Source organism: Mus pahari, chromosome 8, assembly GCF_900095145.1.
Source record: "Mus pahari chromosome 8, PAHARI_EIJ_v1.1, whole genome shotgun sequence".
Lineage (NCBI taxonomy): Eukaryota > Metazoa > Chordata > Mammalia > Rodentia > Muridae > Mus > Mus pahari.
Genome location: NC_034597.1, coordinates 47,104,590 through 47,118,805, shown reverse-complemented (window position 1 = coordinate 47,118,805; position 14,216 = coordinate 47,104,590). Strand labels below are relative to the sequence as shown.

Sequence of the window (14,216 nt, the reverse complement as noted above, 5' to 3'; positions counted from 1 at the left end):
CAGGCTGCACCACTGGCAAAATGCAGGTCCTACTATTCCTGATTGCACTTCTCTTGCCTTCTGGAGCTGGAGCTGGTGAGTTTTGTCTTCATCTCCCTACCCCCCTCCCCCCAATTTCAGCAGGGGATCATAATCTGTTAGCTGTGGTAAAAGAGACCCTAAGATAAGGTAGGGTCCTAAATTGAGGCAGTCCAGGGGAAATCTCCAGATCAAAGAAGAATGAAAAACTAACTCTTGTTCACATCATTTCATCAAAATATTCTCTTTTCTGATAGGCAGCTCTTCTCTGGCCTTCCCTTAGTGTTGAGGAAGACCAGATGAATGTGTGGAGAAAAGTCTAATGATATGGAAAGTCAGAAACATGAATGGTCATTGTGTTCTGAATGAAGCATGATGGTGCACAGGGGGGACCGGGGAGGAAATATCAACAGGAGAGAAGAGACCAAAGGATATGTGGAGGTTCTTGATCCCCACGCAAGGTAGAATGGGCTTAGAGTAGTCGCTCAGTTTTACCGCATCTTCCCTTGCTTGCACTGTGTTGGTGTGCTCCACAAGTCTGTGACCAGGGACTGGGGTTTCTTTGTTCCAGAGGAGATTATTGGTGGTGCTGAGTCTGAACCACACTCCCGCCCTTACATGGCCCGTCTGAAGATCATCACTGATGGAGGTTCTGAGGGCAGCTGTGGAGGGTTTCTCATAGCCCCCCAATTTGTGTTGACTGCTGCACACTGTAGAGGAAGGTAAGAGGCTTCTCCTCTATGAGGAAATGCAGGAGCCAGAGTCCCAGAGCAGCAGAGGCCTGAGGAAGTCTCTAAGCGCTACTCATCTGCAGATGGGCACTCCTTACACCAAGAGGTAAAGGGAGCACAGGGCCACTCACTGGACCATCTCATGTGTGAACTCTATTTTCAGAGGTCAGAGCTTTAAGCAGGGCTCTAGTTGGGATGAAAACTACAGCTCTGACTTTTCCTGGTGTCACCCGAGCTCAGACATGGTGTGGGGTGTAATCCCATGTAGCGTTCATTTGCCTTGTATAAATCCATGGGTTTAGTTCATGCTCTGGAAGGCGGGGTGTGGGTAGAGTTCTCATTCCTGTGTTTTCCTGAGACCTGTTGTTCTAGGAAGGCTGTGGTCCATCTCAAGAGTGTCCAGGGGCTCTACTCTGGGCTAGGGAAGAAAGACTCTGGTGCCCTTCACCTTGGAATGAGTCCTCCTCATAAGACTTTTCACTCCTCTTTTCACTTTCAACAGAGAAATCATTGTCACCCTTGGAGCTCATGATGTGAGCAAGACTGAATCCACACAACAGAGGATAAAAGTCGAAAAACAATTCATTCACAAAAATTACAACATGTTTTTCAATCTCTATGACATCATGTTACTGAAGGTGCCCTTCTTTTTTCTGACTCTGATTAAGTCTCCTCTCTTTAACTCTCCCCCGGCTCAGGACTTTGAACACTCTCTTGTCCAATCCTTTTCCTCAGAACCTAATCCTGAATTCTATGCCATTATGGAGCCACCTTCTCTGATTTGCCATCTCTTCTCTCCTTCTCCCAACAGCTTGAAGTGAAAGCTAAATTGACTCCTGCTGTGAATGTAATTCCCCTGCCTGGTCCCTCTGACTTTATCGACCCTGGGAAGATATGCTGGACTGCTGGCTGGGGGAAAACTGGAGTGAGAGAACCTACCTCAGATACCCTGAGAGAGGTTGAACTGAGAATCCTGGATAAAGAGGCCTGTAGAATGTATAAACGTTATGACTATAACTTCCAGGTCTGTGTGGGAAGCTCCACAAAGTTAAAAGCAGCATACATGGTGAGTACACATTTGTGTTTCTTCCCTACATTGTGACACAGCATCAGTGGAGGAAGTGAGCCAAACATCTCTCCATGGCAGTGACTAATGTCTGTTCTTATGATTCTACTCCTGAGACTCTGGGAACAGATATTCTACTTCTCTTTCTCAAGTCCCTATGCCCAAGCCCTGCCCACAACCTTCCTGTGAGGTTCCAGAAGAGAAAGGATGGGAGTAAAGGGAGACATGCTAGCACTGGGGCAAGGACAGAGGGTGGGAATCAGGCAGTAAATCTCTAACTTCAGATTCTAGACAGACAGGACCTCATACCTCATTCCAGGGTTAGCTATTTTTGAGCTCGTATTTAGGGGAAAGAAATCTTTGTTCATATTCTGATTTTTCTTACTTACAGGGAGACTCTGGGGGACCTCTTCTGTGTGCTGGCGTGGCCCATGGTATTGTATCTTATGGGAATTCATATGGAAAGCCCCCTGNAGTCTTCACCAGAATCTCTGCATATGTGCCCTGGATTAATACAGTCATAAATAGCAAGTAGCTGATAAGTCTGACAAGCCTGAGACAGATTCTCCAAGCCAGAGCTCTTTGGTACCCTTTGTGTTCAACAAAGCCTGTCCCCAGACTGTCCCCTGCCTGCTCCCAGCCTCACCGCAGCCTATGTACAGCCTGCCTTTAGCTTGCCCCCATCCTGTTCCCAGCATGTCCTCAAGACAATCTCAAAGACACACAAGTCTGTGATGATGGACTGTTCCCTGTAATGTGCCTCAATAAAGACCTAACCTCCGGCAGCTGTGTGACTCCACTCTGTGCTCCAAATACTCAGCCCCTTTCTAAGGACAATGAAGAATTGATTTGAGCTACTATCTTGCCATGCTAACAAACTTGACTTCTGACCTCTTGGTACAGGGTGTGCCACTGTGGATTATTGAATATTATCTAACACACATGGCTGTGACCAGTAAGATTTCACATCCAGGGTAATGTGCACTGTTCTGTGCTTCCCTCCACTATCCTGTCTTCTCATCTTCTCCCTCCTCATCTCTCAGCTCTTCTGCCCACAAACCCCGTGCCTTAGCCACTGCATCTTTCCACACATCATAGCAGACTCCATGCCTAGGTCAGAAATGGCTGCTGATCCCTGTGTCCTCCCCACCTACCCTGCCATCACCATCCTCTCAGTATTGCACCTGCAGCTAGAGCAGAGCCTGCCTCAGAAGTCCTTGGAGCATGACTGTGGCTGCAGCAGTCACCATGTAGAGCATCAGAACTTTCTGGAACCAAACACAAGCTGGAACCAGCCCGTGATGGGAAGAGACCCTCTAGTACTAAGCATGTACTGGTACTTAGCATGGTGGCTCTAGACCAGCGTCTGAGCCACCCCCATTCAACTGCCATCTTCCTCAAAGATCCAGGCTTTTAGAAGGATGCCTGAGTCCTTCTATGTGACCTGTTCTTTTCTTAAAAGCCAAAGTGTCCACTGTCCTTAGTCAAGGGCAGCAATGCTTTAACCACAGGATTCTGTGGATTCTGAAGTGAAGAGACCACCCACGAGGTCTACTAGGTCTAAGGGGGTGTAATATGAAGGCTATGGCCCTCCGACTACTGTACCATTGAAAATTACTGCAGGTACCCGCCTCAGACTAGGAACTCATCACCTCCCCCCTCCTGTCCTGCTTACCTCTCCTCTGGGTTTCCAGCTTCAGCACAGTACAGGAGACATGCAGAGATAGCTTTCAAAGTGCAAGACTCACTATAAAGTCTATTCTAACTCAGGAGGGAGAGCACTAAGACATCTAAAAGGATCTTTTAAAATCAACGAATCTGAGTTGGATTATAGATACATAGGTAACTGTTTTGCTTTGTGTTGTTTTTCTAACTCTTGTTTATATCTGTGTAACTAATTGGGTCTTCTCTCATTTGACTTATATTGGTGTGGTTTGGGGATATTATCACTGCGTATATCAGACTTATTTCCATCTATGATCCTTCTGCCTCAGCCTCCCTAGTGCTGGGACCCCAAGCATGCTCCACCACCTTCGGCTTATACAAAAGTATCAAAAGGTGAAACACAAATTGGAGATAGGAGCTGTGTCCTGTCTTAGCAGATGGGAATACTCATTAACCTGCAGCTGAGGGCACACTGCCTCTTTCCCCACAGTCTTAGAAGGACATGTACTTGGGACAGTCTTTCTCCATGAAGCTGGGCAACTGGAGGTGAGGCAACAGTGATTGCCCCATCCTGCCGCCTGGCCTACAGCAATAGGGAAGCAGGTGGAGACTCCTGAGAGCTGGGCTGAGGGCACGGCTGAATGGTTTCCAGAAAGATTGCCTCTATTGAGCAACCCCCATCATATAGTCCCCTGGTGCCAAAGGAGCAGCTGGCGACCCAAAGGCTCCAAAATTAAGACAAGAGCCTTATCACCACCACAGCATCTGTTCTTAGCTATGGTGGAAGGAGGGCAGAAGCTGCAGGTCCGGTGTTGTCTGAAGGTAAATATCCTTCAGACAACAAAAAAAAATATCTGAAGGATATTTACCTTCAGACAACAAAAAAAATCTTACAGACAACAAAAAAATCTTACAGTGTGCAGTCCTGTCTCTGGTGAAGTGGGAGAAGAGAAAAGCCAGGGTTATTACTCTCCTGCAGCAGGTGTTACCACCCGCCCCCATGTGTTCTCAGCCTTCCAATGGAATGTTTTGATCAATTATTTTGGAAATGAAAACTTTTAGTAGCTCTAGAAATATTTTAAGGAAGGAATATAACTTTGTGTCATTTTAAAGCATAAACCCTTTTTGAATTTTGCTTCGTTTTGATTTATTTTATGTTATAACTTGCTTGGACATCTGGAACAAGTACCACACTCTTACTTCAGCCTCCCAGGTACTGAGGCTGCAGTATGCACCACTGACGTGGAGACTTCAGGATTCTTCGGAAAGTCAGTTTATTTGGATGGTTTTTTTTTTTTCTGGACCAATCAGGGGAAGGAACATTTTTCTGAAGTGGACACAGGGGAAAGGATGTTCTGCTATTTTTCATTAATGACAGACATGTATTGGTCTGCTGTACATTATATATTTTAGCTCCATTTGTCAGGAATCCACAGAGAGAAACACATCAAGAAACTTCTGGTGATGTGCTCTAGCTTCCTGCTGCTTCTGCAGACTCAGTCTGATTGGCAGAGTGATGGCCACTGAGACAGACTCATGTGCAGTTTTGTTAAGTCAGACTCAGGTGCTGAGTCAAGACACATGGGGAGGCAAGATCTGTGGAGGACACATGATCTGTGGAGGGAGTATAAAGAGGACTCAACAGAGTAAAGGGAGCTGGAGACTTGGCTTGGCAGACCTGACTCGCTTATAGAGCAATGCCTGGTGGTTTTGAGTCTTCACTGATCTTTGCTGGTTTTTGCTTTGCTGAGACAGGCTTCAATGAGAACTTTTCCTGGAGTTCCTGCTGGCCCTGTTCCCTCCTTCTTACTCACGCCAAGGCTGAGGCCTGGCTGTTCCTGTTGGATCATGCCACCAACTTTAGATAGCCATCAATCTTCAGGTCCCATCCAATATTTGGGATGTGTTTGCTGCTATTGCTCACCTGAAAATCTATTTTTACTGAGCATTGTGTAGTTAATATTGCACCCCTAGAGACCGAAGGAAGCAGTACTGATAATCCTAAATGCTCAGATGCAGGAAGGGTTTCTGGAAGTATGTATATATGTCTTACTCAGAGATGTGAATGAGCTCAGCAGAGAGAAACTCAGCTAATGATGCTAAGAAATGGGTAACTGTGCTCATGATACCAAGATGACACTAGGACATGGTAGATTAGTGTGCGGGAAGCATTTACACCTCCTTAGGCTCCCAGCTACTGTCTCTTACTTGGACAGTAGACAGTGGTCCAGAGAAAGAAAATGCAGGTCAATGTGTCTCCCATCTCAGTTAACCCTCATTTAAGCAGAATGCTGTTCAAGTTTCCATATATAGTAAGACAAAGTGAAATGCAATGACATGAAACCTAACAGAATATCATATTTTAATATATTTTATATTTTATGTAAATTTGCCTTTATTTTTAAATTCCATATAGCAAAATATGATCACATATATCCCCTAATAGAACTTCCTCCCAATTTCATGTCTTCCTTTTCAATAACTTGAACAACTCCATTTAGTGCACGAGTTCAGAACCATCACTGACTGTCTACTCAATAAAGAATTCAGCCTTGCCCACCCTCGGCAATTGCCCACTGGCAATGGCTCACCTATAACAAGATTTTGGCTGGCTTGATTTTCTGTAGGTCTGCGCAGGAAAACACAGCTGCTTTAAGTCCCTAAGTGTGACAGATATGTCATATCCACAAAACACAGCCTTCCACAGAACTCCTCCCCATCCCTCTGGCCCTTTATTCTTCCTGCCTCCTCTCCCAGGATGTTTCTTGAGCCTTGGTTGGAGACCTGGGAAGTAATGTGGAAGTCCACATGGGCCTGAACATTCAGTCTCTTTTTCTCAACCTGTTAACAAGTTATACATCTCTGCACTGACTCCTGTACATTACAAAGAGAAGATTCTCTGACAAAGGCTGACAGCAGCTGAGATCTGTGGACACAAACATAAATATCTACAGGAGAGTTTGCCAACATTATCATCTATCAACATAACAGTAGCAGGCCCTATGCTAGGACCTGCCAGGGCCTTTTGACTTTTGGTCAGGATTACAGAAACAGACATAAAAGTCCCTGATGTGGAGTATGACACAAATCCAATCAGAACTCAGTTACTTACCCCACATCATTCATATCACGATGGCACTAGTGGATACATCTGTCCTGGCAGATCTGTATTACAGTATACAGGGTTCAGAGCTGGGTAAGTCTCCAGATGTCTTTCTCCTGCAGTGGTCTGCATAGCATCTTGCAGAACTATGAAAGGCGGCCAGCAGGTAGTTTGACACTAATGCTCTATTTCCTGAAGCCATCATGTGCTGTGTCTTCAGGAAGAAGTGTTTACTATGATGTTATGGGAAGCAACCCAGGGGAACGGAGATCTTTCGTGTTGTTTGGAGACTTCTGGTGACTCCCTCAGCAGTAACTCAGAGAGAGGTGTCCCATACCTCGTGTTGAAATTCTCATCTAATAATTCATGATTTTCAGTGTTGACATTTGTCACCCATGCGTAGTAATTCTGTTGAAACTCTTTTTAAATTACCATACTAATTAGTGGAATTCCCTAGGCTTTTAAAATATATCTTTAGTTTGCATTATCCTACCCAGGACCCCTTTTCTCCCGTCCTCTTGCACCCATCATGATACCAAGAGGACACAAGGACATGCTAGAACATGCTCCTAGCCTGCAAACACTTCACCAATTTTTGACACAATTCTCAGTTGTGTGTGGGCAAAATGTATACAAGGTGATCCTCTTACCAGGTTTTCCTAAAAGCACTCCTGGGAGGCAGAGTTCTAGAAGGGCGGTGGGCAGAAGGTTGTCAGCAAGTCACAGTGCTTAGGAATCATCAAGTGAAGAAACAAAGAATCCATCTGCCCAGGACTATCCCGGGTCGCTCCTGCTGTGCAGGCAGAGAACATGGGGTGATATGAGGAAGATAAGTAGGCTGCCCCCCAAATCAATGATGTGGCATCAGGCTCTAGATCTAACTGCAAGCTGAAATGGGTGGGTAGAGGTAGATACTGCCTCCTACCCATTCATGTGTTTCCTCTCTCCCCCATCCCCAACAGGGAGACAAGGAACAGGACAAGTAGTGGGAATACTGTAGTTTAATAAGGAGGCTGACAACTAACAAGGAGTCAGGTTGTGGGAAGTGGAGAGAGATGTAGCATTCTCCATCCTCTATCTAGTAATGTTACTTAGAACCTACAATGGCTTATAAAAGACCAAGATTCTGGACTTCCAGGTGAAGTCTGTTCATTAAGAAAAAAATGATTGGGAAAGAAATCTTCACTAATCCCATATCCAGTAGAGGCCTAATATCCTAGATACATAAAGAGCTCAAGAAGCTAACCTCCTAAAACCAAACAACCATTCAAAATATGGGATATAAAGCTAAAAGAGAACTAACAACAGAGAAATCTCAAATGGCTGAGAAGCACTGAAAAAATGTCCAACATCCTTAGTGATCAGGAAAATGCAAATCAAAATGACCCTAAAATTTCACCTTAAACAAATCAGAATGTCTAAGATAAAAAACTCAGGTGACAGCACATGTTGGCAGGGATGTGGAGAAAGAGGAACACTCCTCCATTTCTGGTGGAATTGCAAATAGGTGATTCCTCAGAAAATTTAAATAGATCTACCTGAACACCCACTATACCATTCTTGGGCATATACTCAAAAGATGCCCCAGTATGCCACAGGGATACATGCTCCACTATGTTCATAGCACCCTTATTTGTGATAGCCAGAAGATGGAAACAACCAAAATGTCCCATAATGTTATGGACTGGACTCAGTTGGCCCCTCTGCCCAGAGGAGAATCACAGTCCTGGTACAGGTAGGAAGGGAGTTGGCGAAGTGTGACAAACAGACAGGGACACAGGGAGTCTTGTATCTGAATGTAATTTCTCAAAGTGAGCATCAGACTTATTAGTAACTTTTACACAAAACAGAGGAATGCATAAAAAAAGCTAACAGGAACCAATTTGGATAAAAATCAATGTTAACAACTGGGATCAAAAGCAGCCCCACTTAAGGTCAGCTTAATCTTAGAAGTCAGGGAAAGGACTTCATGCCCTTGCCATAGTTCCAGTTCCAGTCTATTGTATAGTCCACCTTACCTCTAGGACATTGTAAATTCCTGTATACAGGAGTGACTCAGCTATCTATTGTTCTAAGCATTTACTCTAGTTTCTTCTTAGACCACAACCTTCCTTCTTCTTAGGTCATTGTAAATTCCTGTGTGTGGGATTGAGTCTGCTGTTGTTCTAAGTATACTATGTAGATTAGCCCTGAGATTACTAGCTCTATTCAAGTAAATTGTAAAGCCTGATTTCTTTTTTTTTTAATTTTTTATTAGATATTTTCTTCATTTACATTTCAAATGCTATCCCGAATGTTCCCTATACCCTCCCCGGCCCTGCTCCCCTACCCATTCACTCCCATTTCTTGGCCCTGGTGTTCCCTGTATGGGGCATATAAAGTTTGTAAGACCAAGGGGCCTCTCTTCCCAATGATGACTAACTAGGCCATCTTCTGTCATATATGCAGCTAGAGACATGAGCTCTGGGGTTACTGATTAGTTCATATTGTTGCTCCACCTATAGGGTTGCTGACCCCTTCAGTTCCTTGGGTAATTTCTCTAGCTCCTCCATTGGGGGCTCTGTGTTCTATCCTATAGATGACTGTGGGCATCCACTTCTGTATTTGCCAGGCACTGACATAACCTCACAAGAAATAGCTCTATCAGGGTCCTTTCAGCAAAATCTTGCTGGCATATGCAATAGTGTCTGCGTTTGGTGTAAAGTCTGATTTCTATCACTGTCTATCATCACTGGAGGCACTTTCTGAATGAGTAACATTCTTACAAAGATCAAAGCCCAAGGTTGACTTAACAATTTCCTAGGATGTTGGAAAACTGGTGAAGGCTAATCTTACTTAGCTATCTGTTAAAATTAATCCTTAGAAGCACTTATAATAAAACAGTATTGAAGGAAAGAGCACAGATCCATTCACTGACTAAAGCAAGCACAGATTTGGAGCATCCCTTTTACAGATGCCACGCTTCCAAGAGACTAAGTTTCTGTGAACTTTTTGCTTGGAACTGTGTGCAAGCTTTTGGGCCTGTCACAGGAGTAACTACTGGAGTGCGTGTGGCACCACAACAGAAGAATTGATACAGAAAATGAGGTTCATTAACACAATGGAATACTGTTCAGCTATTAAGAACGAGGACTTCCTAAGTTTTACAGGTAAGTGGATGGTACTTGAAAGTATCATTCTGAGTGAGGTAACTCAGACTGAAAAGGACATGCATGGTATGTATTCACTAATATTGGATATTAGCCCCTCCAAAAGTACAGAATACCCAGCATACAATCCACAGAACTCAAGAAGGTTAATAAGCCGAAGGGCCCAAGTGAGGATCCAATCCTACTTGGGCGGGAAAAGAAAGCAATCAGAGGAAGCCGAGGGAGGGACCTGGGTGCGAGAGGGGAGGGGAGGGGAAAAGGGGAACATGACCAGGTATGGGGGGGGGAACAGGAGAGAAGCCCTGAGGGCCAGCACAATGAATGGAAATATGAAACTTTGGGGTGTGTGGGGACCTTCTGGAATGTACCAGAGTCCTGGGAGGTGAGAGAATCTCAGCAATCAAAGGGAGAGAAGTTTAGATGAAATGCCCAACAGTGGGGAGAGGGAACTTGTAGAGTCCACCATCAGTAGGACAGGGCATCAAGTGGAGGGATGGGGTTGCCATCCCTTAGTCTAAAAACTCTGACCCAGAATTGTTCCTGTCTAAAAGAACTACAGGGATGAAATGGTGAAGAGACCAAAGTGGGTTCCAGCTCAAGGGGATGCTCCAAGGCCTGACACTATTACTGATACTGTATTGTGCTTACAGACAGGAGCCTAGCATGGCTGTCTTCTAAGAGGCCCAGCAAACAGCTGACTAAGAGAGACTCAGATACTTACATGTCAGGAGCCATAATAGGTCAAGCTAATAACTAGCAGGAAATGGCCTGCTTCGGATTATAATATAATCCACAGTAGGTGTGTCCTTATAAAGCAAGAGTGTAAGGGATTCATTTTAGGAAAGATTCCTGATATTAACATGTTTTTCCTGTTATAATTAAATATAATATAACAGTCACTAAGTAATAGCACATATCTTTGGAGCGGATCTCTTCAGTTCCATGAAGATGAATTGTCTTGTAGTGATTATATATATATATATATATATATATATATATATATATATATACACACAAATAGATGACTTAAATCTTAATTATGATCCTATAAGAATTTCTAAAATTATATAAGTGACTATTAACCTCTTTTATAGTGGGACTGCTATTAGGTTGTTGGGGCCTTCCAGCTCTCTGTTGCCACTGGACCACCTGCGGTTATAATCTTCAGATCTGCCAAGCTTACCTTACTGTTTATACTCATCACTGTCCTTCAAAGCCCAGCCCCCTGCAGGCACTAAAATCCACTGGCTGTAACCATCAGATCTGCCAGAGCTGCTCTACTGTGCTGTGTCTCCATCACCTGCTGAGAAGACCATTTGATGTCCCAGAAGACAACATCCTTTGGACTCACCTACAGACATTCACCTGTACCTTCAAAGACTGGGGCTGGGGACTGGGGTTTTTCTCATGCTATATAAACTGAGTTCCTTCATTAAACCTTGGGCCTCGATCAGAATGATTTCGTCCTGGCCTCAAATTTTTCTTGCTGTCTATTCCCTCTCAGGACAGCCTGGCCCTTCAGTATGAACCTAGACCGAAGTGAGTGTTTCTGCTGGCAGAAACACTCAGGTGGCGCCTGATGCCCTGGGCCCTGAACACAGCGGTGAAAATCTGAGGAGACGCTGCCTGTGTAGAGCTCCACGTGAAAGAAGTATTGTATTGTGCATCCCGGGAAAAACTAAAATTAATACGGGGGAAATGCCACCGCCAAAGCTTAGAGTAAAATACCTGTGGAAGTTACGTTCATATTCTGGTATTTACCAAGGCCTAGGAAATAGGGGGATTGTGGTATTGTCTTAACAGAACACCCCAAACAGGCTTTTCTGCTGAGCCCAAAAGGAATCAGCATAATTGAGGATTTACTGGAGAACCACTGGTGGTGGGATGTAAATTTTGACTAGCCTTGCACCGGGCTTCCTCCTCAAGCTGCCTGGTCCCACACCTAGACTAATAAAACAGTTCTGGAAAATCTGTGTCAGGTGCGGCCACCAGCCACCACGGTTCCTGGGCAGGACGATAGAGCATAAATATATTTTGTGCCAGTCCAGCTAATTTTTATTAAATATTAAGGGCAGAAATGTTGGGGCCTCCCAGTTCTCTGTTGCCACTGCACCACCTGCGGTTATAATCTTCAGATCTGCCAAGCTTACCTTACTTCAAAGCCCAGCCCCCTGCAGGCACTAAAATCCACCTTCAGATCTGCCAGAGCTGCTCTACTCAATCAGAATGATTTTGTCCTGGCCTCAAATTTCTCTGGCAGAAACACTCATTAGGTGATTTTCTAATAGTCAAAACTGCAATTAGACTCTGCAAGTCTCCCAAGAGTCACCAGTTGATTGCTCTTAGATAGTAACTAGACTTTCTCCTACTAGTGCACATTCCAAGAGGTTGTAAAACAATTAACCAAAGGTCATAAAAAGGGAACTAATTAATGATCAACTAAAGGTGCTGGGTCAGAAGACAAAATAATGACTGGGTTTATCTATACAAAACTTCACTTCTAACTTAGTTATGGTTTTAAATGGTTGGTGAACCTGTGGAGCTGCCACAGGTGATGGCTGTTTATCTAGATATTACTCCTAATGGATATGCATGGAAACATGCTCTGCTGTAAACTTCTATTTCAATTTATGATTTGATTTTCTGTGTGAACATTGGATGAAATTTTTAACAGGTGATCATGTAATTTGAAAGATGTTTAAGGGTTGAGGACAAAGAGAAGAATCTGAACTGAGGTACTGAGGTGAGAGGAACGGAGGGGAGGAGAAATGAGCTGAGAGAGGAACTCGGCTGAGGAGAAGTGTTTAGACAGAACACTTTATAGATTCGAAGGAGGATGCAGAGTGGAATAACTTAGAGACTATAGGTAACATAAAATACTAAGACAGCAATGTACAGAATGCAGAGGGGAAGAGGAAAAAAGACACTGCAGAGATCTGGACAGAACAGATCCCATGGTAAGGACAAGGCAGGCTTAGTCTTATTAAAAGAAACAAAGTTTTTTTCTTACAAACATGGCTTTAATTCATTTAGCATTAAAAGGGTAGAAGCCTTGTCTTTCTCTATGTAATAAGGATTGGGGCTCATTTTTCATCCAGAATGAGTGAGTTCTTTCTGCACTGGTGCTTGGTCTTTTGATCCATATGCATATGTAAGTATGGATGTGTGTGTAAGTATGTAATTGTGAGAATGTACGCATGTGTGTGTGTAAGTATGTAATTGTGAGAATGCATGTAAGCTGTACCCAACTGGGATGAATGGAATGTGTAAATGAAGTAATGAGCATGCATGAATCTGTATATGAACTTATGTGAGGTCATGCACAGTTGTTTACGTAAAAGTTTTTCCGTCTGCAAGTGTTATTCTCTTCTCCTGGTTCAATGGAAGTTTGTTGCTCCAAACTTGNCCCTAGCCCAATGAAGAGGCATCTGGACAATAGGGAAAAGACTCTAGAAATCAATCCTTTACTTAATGTCCTGCTGTTTTAGGATGAGGTGCTAAGTGTCAGAAACTTCTGTTTCTGGCCTCAGAAGATAACAGGAGGCAGGTCAGCTNCAATATCATAGTAGCTTAGACTTAGATAAGTAAACTTTTGATTATACAGCAACTCTAAACCACTGCTGACACTCTTCCCCCTCTGCTGCCTCAAGAAGACTAAGGGCATCTCCTCAGGAAGCAGGAGTGGGTGGGTTGGGGAGCCAGGCTGAGGGAGGGGATAGTGGACTTTCGGGATAGTGTTTGAAATGTAAATTAAGAAAATATCTAATAAAAAAAAAAAGAGAGAGTGACGAACCACCCAAGTTTGTCTGGGACCATGGGATAGAGAAAAGAAAAAAAAAGAACCAATGGGAAAGAAGAACCCCACACTGGGGCTGTCCCCCTGGCCCCAAACAAGCTAGCATCCTACCCTAATTATTTCTATCAATTCTGATCCTCTAGAGAACCCTGAAAAACCTAGAGAACCCATGATAATTTAATCTGTATTCACCTCTCCTCCCCCACTTCTTCCCAGATCTACCCCACTTCCATTCTGACCAAATTTTGAGGCATTTTTTTTCCAGAAGAAAATTTCAGCAGCCCAAATGTTCTTTGGTTTGTGGCCTTCCAGTGGAGATTGCTTACCTTCTCAGGAGCCACGTACAAGGAGTTTCAAAGAGGAAAATATTCACTGCATGCCTTTCTCTTACGGGTTGTTAGGGTCATGTAACCCAGGCTGGTCTTGAACTCACAATGCAGCCAAGAATATTCTTGAATTTCTGGTCCACTCACCTCTGCCTCCACATCCCACTTAATAACACTCTATTTTACAACTAAACTAACTGAGAGATAATAATGTCAACATGGAAAGTATCTAAGAAAATTAGTATATTACTTGGCTTGATTTAGTCATTCTTCTAGTACACATGTATCAAAAAATCATGTTGTGTGTCATATACACTTTTTTTTTGTCAAGTTAAAAATGTGATGAAAGGAATCTAATATAA

General features: G+C 43.7%; 1 protein-coding gene across 1 annotated transcript; it reads left to right on the top strand.

Moving 5' to 3' along the window:
• Nucleotides 1-2,511, top strand: LOC110325354 (mast cell protease 1-like). The gene is made up of 5 exons (XM_021203308.1): nucleotides 1-75; nucleotides 590-740; nucleotides 1,252-1,387; nucleotides 1,561-1,815; nucleotides 2,207-2,511. The coding sequence occupies exons 1-5, from the start codon at nucleotides 21-23 to the stop codon at nucleotides 2,348-2,350; spliced, it is 741 nt and encodes a 246-aa protein (XP_021058967.1). The 5' UTR covers nucleotides 1-20; the 3' UTR covers nucleotides 2,351-2,511.
• Nucleotides 2,512-14,216: the final 11,705 nt, after the last annotated feature.